Source organism: Achroia grisella, unplaced genomic scaffold (genome assembly GCF_030625045.1).
Source record: "Achroia grisella isolate CSIRO2021 unplaced genomic scaffold, CSIRO_AGI_Agris_v1 utg402, whole genome shotgun sequence".
Lineage (NCBI taxonomy): Eukaryota > Metazoa > Arthropoda > Insecta > Lepidoptera > Pyralidae > Achroia > Achroia grisella.
The window spans coordinates 3,156,266-3,169,729 of NW_026712841.1; the positions used below are offsets into that span (position 1 = coordinate 3,156,266).

The 13,464-nt window shown below is 33.6% G+C and overlaps 1 protein-coding gene across 2 annotated transcripts in view; it reads left to right on the top strand.

The window, feature by feature from the left end:
- Window positions 1–13,464, top strand: part of LOC131844397 (zinc finger protein 395) — a 58,508-nt gene that overhangs the window by 25,652 nt on the left and 19,392 nt on the right. For both annotated transcript variants that reach the window (XR_009357585.1, XM_059193279.1), the window contains exons 3-4: window positions 318–445; window positions 1,959–2,113. Coding sequence is in view for 1 of the 2 variants with exons in the window: in XM_059193279.1 (XP_059049262.1) it covers window positions 318–445; window positions 1,959–2,113 (283 nt within the window). In the remaining variant the exon portion in view is untranslated. The remainder of the gene's footprint in view (window positions 1–317; window positions 446–1,958; window positions 2,114–13,464) is intronic.

A 13,464-nucleotide genomic window follows, 5' to 3' on the forward strand; every position in this document is an offset into this window, starting at 1 on the left:
TAAAACCTTCGCTGAGATATCGATTTTTTGTAAAGAGGGACATACGTAAATAATGACAACCATGACTGTAAACTGTGCCATAAATTACGATTGAGTGCATTGCCCTTACATGTAGAGATCGCTATTAAGTATTTATTTAATGTTTTATCGAAAAACATATTTATCTCTGTAGGTAGGTAGACTGTAAAATGTTGTCTGCATGGATACCTCAGTTTCATCTATTTCAGCATCCTATCAGCTTGCTTTGTAAACAGTGTTTAGTTTACAAAGAATTTCTACAATAAGACCTGTTGACTGATTGTACATTTATATGGCAGGTCACGCAAACGAGGCCCCAGCAGTTCATGCGACTTGGGCTATGGTGAGCGCGACGACCAGATGAACGAATGCAACGCAGCCCTGGTGCTCATGTCGCTCAGCTGTTCACCCAACTCGCCGCGTCCCAGTAAGTCACACACGACCACCATGACACCGCTACAACGTCACGAAAATGATATGAAACATTCACCATGGCGCAGACCGCCACGTCACACCCACCTGATCCAACAGAGCAACACTGCCGGTTGAATTACTTTCAACTGTAAGCTATCTATTACATAACACACATCTTATAGTACTTAACACGGGTGGCACAATTTATATACTTTCTCCTATGTAAAAGTAACAATTGGATCGACCAGTCGCAGTAATGTTTATACAATATTCTGTATGGCCAGTTAGAGACAAAGAAGAGTAACGGAACTGAAAAATTAAAAAAAAATGTAACGCTTATTTCCGATTTCAATTTTCCTTTTAAGTCATGGTTATTAACTCTAATGGTAAATATTCTAAACCAAACACTATAATAACTCTACATAAGCTGTATAGTAATTTAATAAATTTATAGGTTTGTACTGGCAATTCTTTCTGTCTTCATTTTTTTCGTATTTAAACAATTATCACCTCTTATTTATGTGTGCCTGGATAAATAATTAATAGAAAATCACTTATGTTTAGAGTATAAAATATATGAATCGTGGCTAACGTCTAGACAGCTGTCTAGACTTCGTCTAGACAGGTATTTGGTGTAATGCTGGTTGTCTGATGAGTTCCAACCAAATGGTTTCATCATGTTGGACTGCGCTACATACAGTTGAACTAAATTATTAATAGCTAATTGGCTATAGAGCTTCATACTTGAGAAATTTTTGCATTTCATTCAAAAATAGTCAGAATTCAAATAATAAATTAGTGTAAACGATATCAATGTATCCTTCTTATAGTTATTATAAAGTCTACAATAAAACTAGTTTTATTAGGTATTCACATTTATTTGTTAAGTTTTAGCCGTTAATAATAAGGAAATTATATACAAGCTGCATTATGCAATCTTCGCACCGCATGCCGGCACACTACTCATAAAACTTTACGATTCATCTTCAGAGCTGTTCAAATGCATGTACGCGTGTGTGCCACTAGCAGATAGCTGTTCTTGTCAGTGAAAGTGGCTAGCCATAATTCCGTTTCGTAATTTATCGTATTTTAGTATACATTTATACAGTTAGGCCAGCCTAATATAGTTATTAATAATAGCGTTAACCATAAAGTAATTTTAACTTAATTATTTAACATTTTTTACATTACGCTGCCATTGGACACAATACGTACTTAGATAGGTTAGATGAAATGACTTCGACTTCCATTCCAGGTGCTGCAGGTTGAAATGCCTGTCATACAATTACTCCGATCTTTCGATCCAAAATAATCTCTGCTGAGGCGTTATTGCTATTAGAAGAAAAGCGATAGGAATGCATCTGTCGCATTGACGCCGTAAATACCAGTAACGAAACGTGGGTATTCCGTGTGATAAAACTTTAAAATGACGGTTGTTCTCTTAATTGTCTTCTACAGCGTTGTTAGATTTTCTTACTTAAATACTCGTGATAATGTTCCATATTGTATGAAATATTTTTGTTTAGGCGCATGGGGCGGTCGCTCTTCAGTATCACCAGGTGCCAGCAGCAGCTCGGGATCGTCGTGGCGCTCTGGCACGCCATCCCCGCCGCCAGCTTCGTCTTCCTTCAGCGACGAAGGCATCGCTTTAGACTATGACCTGCATCCTCGCAAGAAAAGGGTAAGTTTTACAACATGGTCCCAGCCGTATAGTTTTAAAATCGTTCCTCAAGCACTAACGGTCTAGTCCATGCCACGCGCCTTCAAAATTACATATTTGTCGTGTGGAACGTGCTCAGTCACCGGTGCGAGCTTCAATTAGACCGTGACATACATGCTTTGATTCTGTGGTCGCTTTCATGTACGAAGCCAGGAGGTAAACGGGCGCTTACTGCTAGATGTTATTGCGTTGTGTTGCGTATCGAAGAGGACAGAGAACAAGCTCAAGAGTTGAGTTGACGGAAGTCCGCCTTCGGTCCGTTACACATTCGCTTCACAATTACATCCCGTTACTACATCGCATATTTTTACATTCCCATTCATTTATTTGTACTTATAAACGATTTAGAATAAGAATAACAAACAATAGTTATTATTATTACCCAAACAACCAATACATTTACCATTATAGTATACCACCTACCTGGTTAAATTTATAAAATTATGGTATTTATATTTTATTGAACGAAAAAATTTGATAAAAACATTATCTGATAAAATGCTTTGTGATCCTTATGATACACTATGGATATCAATGTGTGACGTTGTGTTTGTTCATATCCTGTATGCATCATACTACATGTCGTTTCCTTTGTCACTGTGTTGCCTAAAGAAACCTCGTTGTTCATGTTAGTGCGAATCTACTTTCACCTACCAATACCACCTGTTGCCCGTCATTAAATACCATAATGACTATAAATCACGGCTGCAGGGAACTATGTATTTCTATTCCTAGTTTCGTAACTTAAAGACATGGTTGTAGTATTGCGAACCTTAGTAACTCGTTTTAAAGCATCAATTCTATTTTTGTAAAAAATATTTAATTTTATTACTAAAAAAAATTTAATCAATTTATTTTTAAAAGGTTATTTATTCGATGTAGTGATATATGTATTAGTATGCATGCATGTATGTTTATATCAATAATGTAGACAAAGAAGCAGTGACACATAATGCTGTTTTCATTTTAATTATCTTTCAACAATGCATGTGCAGATACTTGTGTACATAAGTACAGATATTATTTGTGAAACGTGTAGTATTATAGATACGTAATTATGATCATTATCCTGTGTTTGTAAAATTAAAAATATTATACGAACAACTTTATTAAGATCTCGGCTATACTAATATAAAGTAGACGAAAAACAAAACATACATTAGTACAAAACAGTACAAACGAAAACATTATTACAAAATTCGAAAGTATAAAAGTACTTCTTATACAACTATATTAACTATAAATTGTTCATAAGACAAAAAATCACAGCTACAAGATAAAAATATTGTTTTGCATTTTAATACTAATGTCGTATAACCTTTAACTGCATTTTAATAAAGCAATCTGTGATTTTTAAGTACCTACCTACCTGACTGAAATAGTTAAAAACGACTTGTAAGCGGGTGACCTTCTACACCGCGAAGTCGATTCTGGCATCTCTGTTATACATTTGTCGTTCTTATCGCACTTTTGTGATAAAGTACAAAGTTTAGTTTTATCCGTGTTTGTCTATTTCTCATGAATACTCATGATCACATAATATAAAAAATTACACTTTTATATCAAGTACGCGCATTAGTTTTTCCTGTTATGGAACTTAATATTTTTGAGTTTAGATGCATATACTTTGTATATAGGTTGCATGTATTTATGTGTGATTTACGATCCACGTGCGCGGTTGAGTGCGTCGTGCAATGTCAAGGCGTAGCACTGTGGTCGCTAGTTATGCAACTTTGTAACGTAAAATTGTCATAAACACATTTTATGACTATGTGAACTACTAGTGGCTTATTGTATGTTCTAATAGATCTACGTATTTAATAAATAATTTACTGACCTGATTGCTATACCATTGTCATAAAATATTTTTGTTCGAGAACAACCTTCACCCGCGACCTCGTTCATACGGGATTCAATACTAAATACTACCATGTATGTGTAAGAAGTTTACTGCTTGTAAACCGGTATCACAATTATGGTACTGATACAAATTTAACAAAGTTTATAAATTTTTGGTTTTACCGGAATTAAATGCAGTCCCTTTTGTGTAATATCATAACAGATATACAAAAGCGGTCACACAAAAATATTAGTGTTAACCATTTAATACACTTTTAAATTATTTTATGTAGAACACCGTGCCATTTATAATGTTACTAATATCATAGATACAAGAGATGTATGTATATAAAGATTGACAATCATTTCAATTAGAACAATGTAAGCAATTTGTTGTAAAGTTCTAATATGTAAGTACCTACAACGATTCATGTTTACAGAAAATTATATTTATAGTGAATTGACTACGCAGTGGAAAAGTCCGCACGTGTTGACTGAGTTGTTGGGTGGTTCGTCTAACCGCCTACGCCGCACGGCGCGGACCGCGCGCTACGCGCAGAAACAATTGATGCCTTGATGTTAATTTAACAGTACTATCTATAAACCTCCACAATCATTATTTTATTGCCCTTGTAATGAGATAATTGTTATGACCATTCCCACTGTACTATATAGTCAAAGAAAATATAAGTTATTGAACTTACAAATATACATATGCACATATAAAATTGACTATTTATTTCTAACAATAACATATTTCAAATATAATGGATTTATTGTTTCTTTCAGGGTCATTGCAGTATTAAATATGAGATCAAACACATTTATTTATAATCTTAAAGTTACAAAATATATTTTGTAGTACTAAAATAATGTTTTAACAATTTTATATTGCAACCTAGATTTAATTTTTAAACAGTAACTTTACAATATTTACTGTGAATATTTAAATTACGTAATTAAATATAGTTGATAAACATGATAATTAACGAAGGTCTCCAATATGCTTATGTATCTGTTATAGGAATATTACGTACTTACTTATATCACTTTTTCGTCATGACATTTGTGCTCTTAGTATTAATTTCAATGTCACACAATTACGTTTTACAAGCTTCGAACTAGGCGTTTATTTTGATTTTCTTTTAGAAACTTACGTTCCGTGGATGCGGAAATTGCATATAATGCGTAGTCGAGGACACAGATGTCGCAATTCGCAACTGTATGGCGTACTTATTTACAATGTATACAATGATCGTGTGTTACATTGGCGTGCATGCAATACGTTTCAGGCCCACGCTTCCATGTAACCTTGTACAATTGTTGGCGGCCAAGCGATCCTCGTGGGCGAACTAGCTTAGTGCGCTCGTGTCACTATTACAATAGGTACTTTGGTTACGCAATATGTATTTACACTCTGCTGTAAAATCATTGAAAATTTCATTGTTACGTTTCTGTTTTTTTATACAAATTTCTTTACTAACAATACAGTTATTCACTTTAGGAGATATTACTAAAGAATTCGTTCAGTAGTATATTAACGATATATGAGCATTGTTCCTACAAACCTCCAAATAAAGTCATAACAGTAATTAGAAAACTTAAAACATACTAATATACTTTTAACCCAAATTGGATATTAAAAAATAGATTAGAAATCTTTAGATTCACAGTTACATATTTGCCAAATAATTAATATTACTATTGCCGGTATAATTTCAAAGAAAAGCAAAACGCAAAAAGTTGTCCATGGTGAAATTACTGGAGATCGAAATCCTTCAGAAATGGCAACGCATACGAATGATTACGGCCACAAAACGAAAGAAAACTGTAGCATTTCTTTTAGCAAAAACTAAAATAGAAACTTAGTATACGGTATTCTGTTTATAACAGTAGTTATTTTAATTGGATTACCTCTAAACCTATTCCTGGGAATTGCATTGCATACAGGTCATGTCCTACGCAAACGTTGGCTAACACTAGCCGTCTATTATTGATGCAACACGACACAACACAATGGCATGCCCCAGACGCGGTGTCGCCGTACTAAATTATCACATAAAGTTGCCAACTGTTCTATTATCGGTTATTATTGAATGCTACTTACTGCAAAAATATTACGATAATTTCTTCTGACGTAAACATAAAGGTTTCATTTCTTGGCTAGATAACGAGTCCTAATCTGATATGTACTATAATCGCAACAGTGTAGAGGAAACTGAGTTATTTGTCATTTGTTACGTCATTAATCATTGAATTACATTCTCGTGCATTAATTAAACGCTCAGTTAATAGCAATACGCGATGTCAGTGTCAGTCATGGCTTATATATTTGTTGCTTTATCAACTTTGTGGTATGACTAAACTATTGCTAATAATGCGAACTGGGTACTCCGGTCGATAGGATCGGGAACTCGTCCAATGGTCCCCTGAGGTCAGCGACCTAGCCACATGTGATCCGTACGGAACCTGTTCCTGCACACCATGTATACGTCAACCACTTGTTCACCGGTGCCATGAATGTGACCGGAAAAAAGCAAAATTAATTCCAATCTCTAACAGTGTAGGTGTGTTAATTATATTTTAAATTATAAAAATCACGAACTAATTAGTTTAATAATAAACAAAGCACTCGTATATCGTTGTCCTACTATAATCTATATTAAAACTATCTGTAAGGTACATTGTTGAAAAGATAATTCAGATCCTGTTATCGGGTTTCTAGATATTCACCGACACGCAAACAAAGCATGTGCGTAATCTATAAAACTATGAACGAACTCGGTTTATTAATTTAATTAACTTCTACTACTAAATTCATATCTACTAAAATGCAACGGATGGAGTAACAGCATATTATTTATGTCCATATACATACATAATACATGTTCGTTAGCAACAAGTAGGTACACACTAACTAGAATGCAAAATCTCTTGTTACTGAGTGTAGGAGCGTGACGTCAGCGCACAAACCTTGAGCAAGGACACAGCTATTAGAGCGAAGCAAGGTCTTGCCAGCTTTCTGCATGCAATTCAATCATTATTATGTTTAAACCCCGCGTTGTATATCCACCTATTTTAGAGCAGTGTTAATATTCAATATTGGAGTAGCGTACGTGTTGCATGTTTGTATAATTAATTAAGACAATAGTAGGTAGAGTACGTTGGGTCTAATAATTCCCATGGGTATCTTTGTTCTACGGAAAAGTGCGCAGTAGTAATGCCGGCCTGTTTGTCGTGATGTGAGCCGGCTACTTATCCCGCTGCAGCGGTGTGAGTTGCTTGCTTCATTATTCTTTTCCGAAAATAACTTGCTGAGGAACTTCGCAAGTTGCAACTGTCATTAGTGACCATAGACCATTCTCTCATAGCTAAACAGTGCAGGTAACAAATATTTTAGTCTTACTTTGCTGACCTTCCGCTGCGTTATTGTTTACCATTTTATCTTCTTTAATTATGTATGTATAGTTCATCGTATCATAGTTCAAGTAATATAATAGTTATGAATAATTATTGAATTAATTATTACAATAAATATAAACATCTGGCATAACTGGGTTAAATGTGGTTTTTCTATTACAAACTTCTGTCCATAAAAAGGGATAGAACACAAAATTATTAAATTCACTTCCGTTGATGACCTTATTTAGGTAATTTAGCTACCTTAAAATTGTACAAATATTCAGGTATAATAAATGCAACAATGTGTACGCAACTGAGTTCCTATTATTACTCTATCAACTAATTACACACTTGCATTAGACTTGTTTAAATACACGGCAACAGAAATAATGTTTAACTTGCAGTAAGTTAAGTAATAAATAAACAACTGATAGGTAAACATGTAGGTATATGAAATTTCTAGGAAACGTATCTATGTGGTCAGAGTAGCTGTTACAGTAGGACATCAATATACATTAGAAACTACCGTAAAGTCATAAACATAATGCCACATGGTAAAGCAATGTAGGATAGATAAACGTATTTTATTACCACTGACTGTGCCAGTTCTTACATTTTTTCTAATGATTCTTACAGAGAAAGACGCTTGTGAAATATGATTCTAGATTTATCCAAGAATTGTAATTATACATTATAAATTATAACAATTTTCACCATATATTTTAATCCTTAAAAGGTATGATGCTTGTTTATAATCAAGTCTAATTTGTATAATGAAATATCCATGGATTATAAACATACACATTACCTATACTACTAGTCTTGTTGTCACACTACATTTCATAGTTGCATCAAAAACACTTACGTAATAAATAATTTAGGGTCAGATAGTCCAGACAGATAAGATATTATATCATATAAGAACCCATAGAGAGAATACATACAATAACACCTAAGACAATCAGATTGTAATATGTTAAATATAAATCTACCAAATTAGGCCGGCGCGGCGGCGTGCGGTGAACGGATCGAAAGTTATGCGAGAGCTACGGAACTCTTTATTTTTTATTGAAGGAACCAGATGTATAGAATAAACAACTTATCTACACTTCATATCTGCAGATACAATAGTTAATGATAAAAGTAAAACAAAAAAATATTCTTCGCAAGATTTTCAACTGGCATTAAAAATACATAATTTTAACGACTGCAAGAAGCCAAATATAAATATTATGTGGTCATAAAATCGAAATATCATTCCATTGACTATCAATATATAAAATGTCGAAAACTATTTCACTTACGAAATTCCAAAGGACACAGAAACTAAACACTGGGTAATCGCTGGACTCTTACATGGTAAATACATTGTAATTCTTCTAGTATCCACCTCTCTTGCATTGCATGAGGATTATAGTGTTACGCTTTTGAATCCTGCAATATGCCATATCTCAAGCTTTACAGATGAAAATAGCTTACACTAAGTATCAAACTAACCAAAATAGTAACCACGGCAGCGATTTCGTAGAAGGTTGGAAAAATATCTGGTATATATCCAATTAACATGGGCTCTTGGAAATATACCAGCCAAAATAGGGAAAAATAGATAAAACTCGCGATGAACAGCTAGTAATATAGAATATGTCTAACAACTTAACGTCCACGACTTATATCATTTGTTGAATAGATTCCGAGTGACTTATACTAGTATCGAGTAGGGTTGCCATTAAATGAATGTTTAAAACAATCGATGATAAGGAAACCGACATTGGTTGAGTATGACTTACCGTATTGACGTTGAATCGGCACGAGTTACGTATTTATCGGTGAGCGCACGTGTAACCTCGGACCGGCTGTAAATCGCCATAACGATACAAGTAAAGCAGAAAGCTACCTTTATTTGATAATACATAATAAACAACTCGACGTCATTCCGTGAATTAAAAATATTTATTTAAATGCGAATAAGGCAACGTGCACCAATTCCTCATTTGGCATTTTAAGAGTATCTATCTAGTTGAGGCAAACATTCTTCATCGTGTGTCGCGTATTCTATGATTGTCATTTGGTGTCCGGTATTATTATATTTGTCTCCTTAGAGATTAATTTTGATAACAGAAGCTATTAAACACGTTATTTTAATTTTTAAACAGTGGCATAAGTACTAATTTTATTTTTAACTTAAAAAATGACAGATTGAATTTTTTTACCTTTCTTTTGCTTTTTTAATGGGACAACGTAATATTTTTTTTTTAATTCACGATTTATAAGCAGTCGTGTGGGCATCTCTTTATTTGGTTATGGGATATCTAAAGAGATAAGTCAAGAGTATATTTTTAAATAATACCCTAATTTAATTATTTTCAATACTTTAAAATTATAACTATTACATAAAAATCATGATATATAATCAGTAGTGTAGCAGACTTTTAAAATTGTATTATATCCATGTACAATTACAATAATTAAACAAACAAACAAAATTATTTACCTAATTCGGAACGAAATCCTTTTGTGAAAATGATTATCATTGATTTTTGCAGCAAAAATACTAAAACTCATACAGTGAAAGTACTCATACAGAGTTAGTTAGGCACTGATACAATTAAATCACATGCCCATAATATATAATGATGTGTATATACCGTATTAAATTACGTACTTCACTGAGTATACTTATTGTGTGAGTGCTCTTTTTTTGTTCCGTGACCTATCTGTGTGTGTACTTTCAATAACTTATTCATTGCATACAGATTTGATTGTCTTTCTGAAATCTTGTATTTTTACGTTACATGCATTTCGAATAAGAAAAGAACACTGCTTTCACTTCTACACATATTAATTACTAGCTTTAGCCCGCGGCTTCGCTCGCGTTAATTTATCCCCTTAGAGGTGGAATTTATCAAAATCCATTCTTAGAGGTTGATTACGTCATAGTAGATTTATGCATGCAAAGTCTCAGTCCGATCGGTTTAGAATTGACGAAGTTTCATGCAAACTTTCATCCTCTATTTTATCCCCTTGGGGGTAGAATTAATCAAAATCCTTTCTTAACGGATGCCTACGTCATAACATCTACCTGCATGCCAAATTTCAGCCCGATCCGTCCAGTGGTTTGGGCTGTGCGTTGATAGATCACTATGTCAGTCACTTTTGAGTTATATATGTATAGATTAAAAGCCTAAAAATCTTAAATTCCACGTTAGCGGTAATATACTATACAATTTGTATCTGGTAATATTTCCGTACACCAACCTATTGCTAGTAACGTGATTACACGTGACTTTACAACCTCTAAATACAACGTACTCAGAGACACGATAGCGAAGGCCACTTTATCGCTTGCCGTTGATAAAATACGCCAATTGTTATCTACAGAGGCGGCGAGGTGACTTCCGCGTACTCACGGCCGCTGTACTCTAACTGATGTATAATTACTTACTTAATTGCAGACGTCACATGTGGTAGCAACAGGAAAAATTGTATAATGCCATCTCTCGTCTTTATTTTTTACAGGAAGAACATTTTACAGACGACTTGGTACATGGTCAGAGACATTGCCTGAACACTAAGTCGAATCATAATATCTATTAGTCAAATATACTTCTAACTCTATTCTATATATTTAAATTATGGTACTGACACTAGTATACTTACATATTGTGTCAATTTATTTGAAAAAGAACACGGAGTGAAACAAATCTCTGTAAGAATATATGTAATCCAGCAGTTTTAACGAATATAAAAATACATAATAAAGTAGTAAGTTAATAACTAAACATATCTGAATAACAAAAATTTTACGACCTCCTGCTTAGCACTCAGTTTTACTTCCGATTTCATTAGTATTGTATGATTGTTTGCGTTGGTTTTATTTAATGTTGTTATGTGTATTATGTATGAATTTACAAAACAGATTATATTTCTAACAGTTATCTACTTAGCTTGGAACTAGTTGCCTCTGTAAGAAATGTCCAGGATATAAGGGGTAGGATATTAATAATTATATTATTAATATCCTACCAGTTACCTATACATAAAATGTATGGAAATATAACAAGCTATCTGTGATAATATTCTAGATGTATTAAAACTGATAGAGTTCCGTTATTTCATATGATTAAACGTACTATTACGTGTTTTATCTGAAAAATATGCAATATACATAAGTGATAATGTCTGACATCGATAGGCAACAGATTTTGTTAACGTATGGAACTATTACCTCACGAGATCGGGGAGGGTGGCGCGTGCACAACGTGACCGCTACACAAATAGTTTGTTTAGCCTTTAACAGACCTTGGCAACTAATTAAGTACGTGTTTACTATAGACTTATAATAAATGGAAATTTACTCTGTATAAAACTTCGTCATTTTTATTGCCCATATTTTTTAAATGTTTCTGACCCGTTTTAATTTAATAAATATTTTGTGTAAATTGTACGAGCATGTAACAAACCTTAATCCTTAACTGCCCTTTTTTGAACAATAAATTTATTGTCTAATTTGTTTTTTACGGTATTAATTAAAATAGTTCTAGAAATTAAGTCTTATTATGTAGACTCATCACTGTCAAGACCGCTAGCATTGGACTATTATTTACTGGTACTGGTATATTATTTTATGATTTGATTTGTATAAAAAAATTGTTAACTGTATTTTCCACAAACACTGAGGTCATCAGAACACATTTTTTGTGATACCTCATAAATGTTCACGGAAATCGAACATGTTGCGAAAGTTTCGATACTCGCATTTGATAACATATGAACCAACGATTTAAAAAGCAAACGAAACTGAAAGTAATTCAAATTACCTATCGATTTTCCAATCATTTAATGCATAATATCAACTACATCAGAATATTAGGTAATACTCTTGACGTCAAAGATTACACAATCAGTAGTATACAAAATATATGACAGTATAAGAACCTGCTTGAACACGTTAATCAATTCAATTCTTTTAAATCAGTGGCAATTTGTACCGAGGTCACACAATTTCGAAGTGTTCTATAAAAATATCCAAATAAATAACTATTTTCTTTATTTCTGATATATATGTATTCCATACCTATTTAGCAATATAAATATAAACAACAGAATAAATACTATGCCGTCCATGACACACATACGTTGCCGTCGCTAAGGACATAGGATTATGTTACATGTGTACGTGATATTGCACTGGCTTTCACTTAAAATTTCTAACCAACAGAAAATGCTGCTTCATAATTGGCATAGTTGATAAGACACCTCATAGTGTTGTTTTCTACCGTACACAGCCGATTATTTTTTACTATTTCTTCTATATTCGCAGTTCACACAAGACTCATATTATTATATTGACTTCCTGGAGTTATAGTACACCGTTAATATCTTGATAATTAATTTGGCACGAGCGTCCATTTGAACTGAATTATTCGCATAAAAACATTGTATTCCGCGGCGAATAGGTACTGTCAACAATCAGTGTACACAACAGATAAATAGGTACTAGTTTTGACGCAAATATTCAAGGTTTATGTTGTAAGCAGTTATTGCTACGACCGAATATAAAGTCGCGGCCTTCACGATCTATATATATAATGCGGAAGACAGCGGCACTTAGCGCGCAGATCACTGCCGCTCGCTAACACTAACAGTTATATTATTTTATACGGCTAGTTGATATTGTACTAGCTATATAGATAAGTAGATGCCGGCCGGCAATTCTGGTCTGGCAACTGGTCGCCAAGTCAACCTATCACTGGCACGCGGTAGCGACATTCGCGAGTAGGGTTGCCATATATAACACTTATTGATATGGTAGAACAAGTCAAACCGCAGTTATAAACAATTTATTATTATACATATATTACACCCATGAGCTGGCAAAGGCCTATTTTAACTAGCTAATCTTATTATAATTTAAATATTAAAAACCGAATAATGAATGGTAGACTACTTTCGTGCTATGGATCATCCCATTTATACTTCTTCATTTTTTAACAAGTTACAAAAATTTTTATTTGTGTAAGAGTAACCCTAATTGTCCCACGTATCACACGCATGATCATTTACTTTATGAG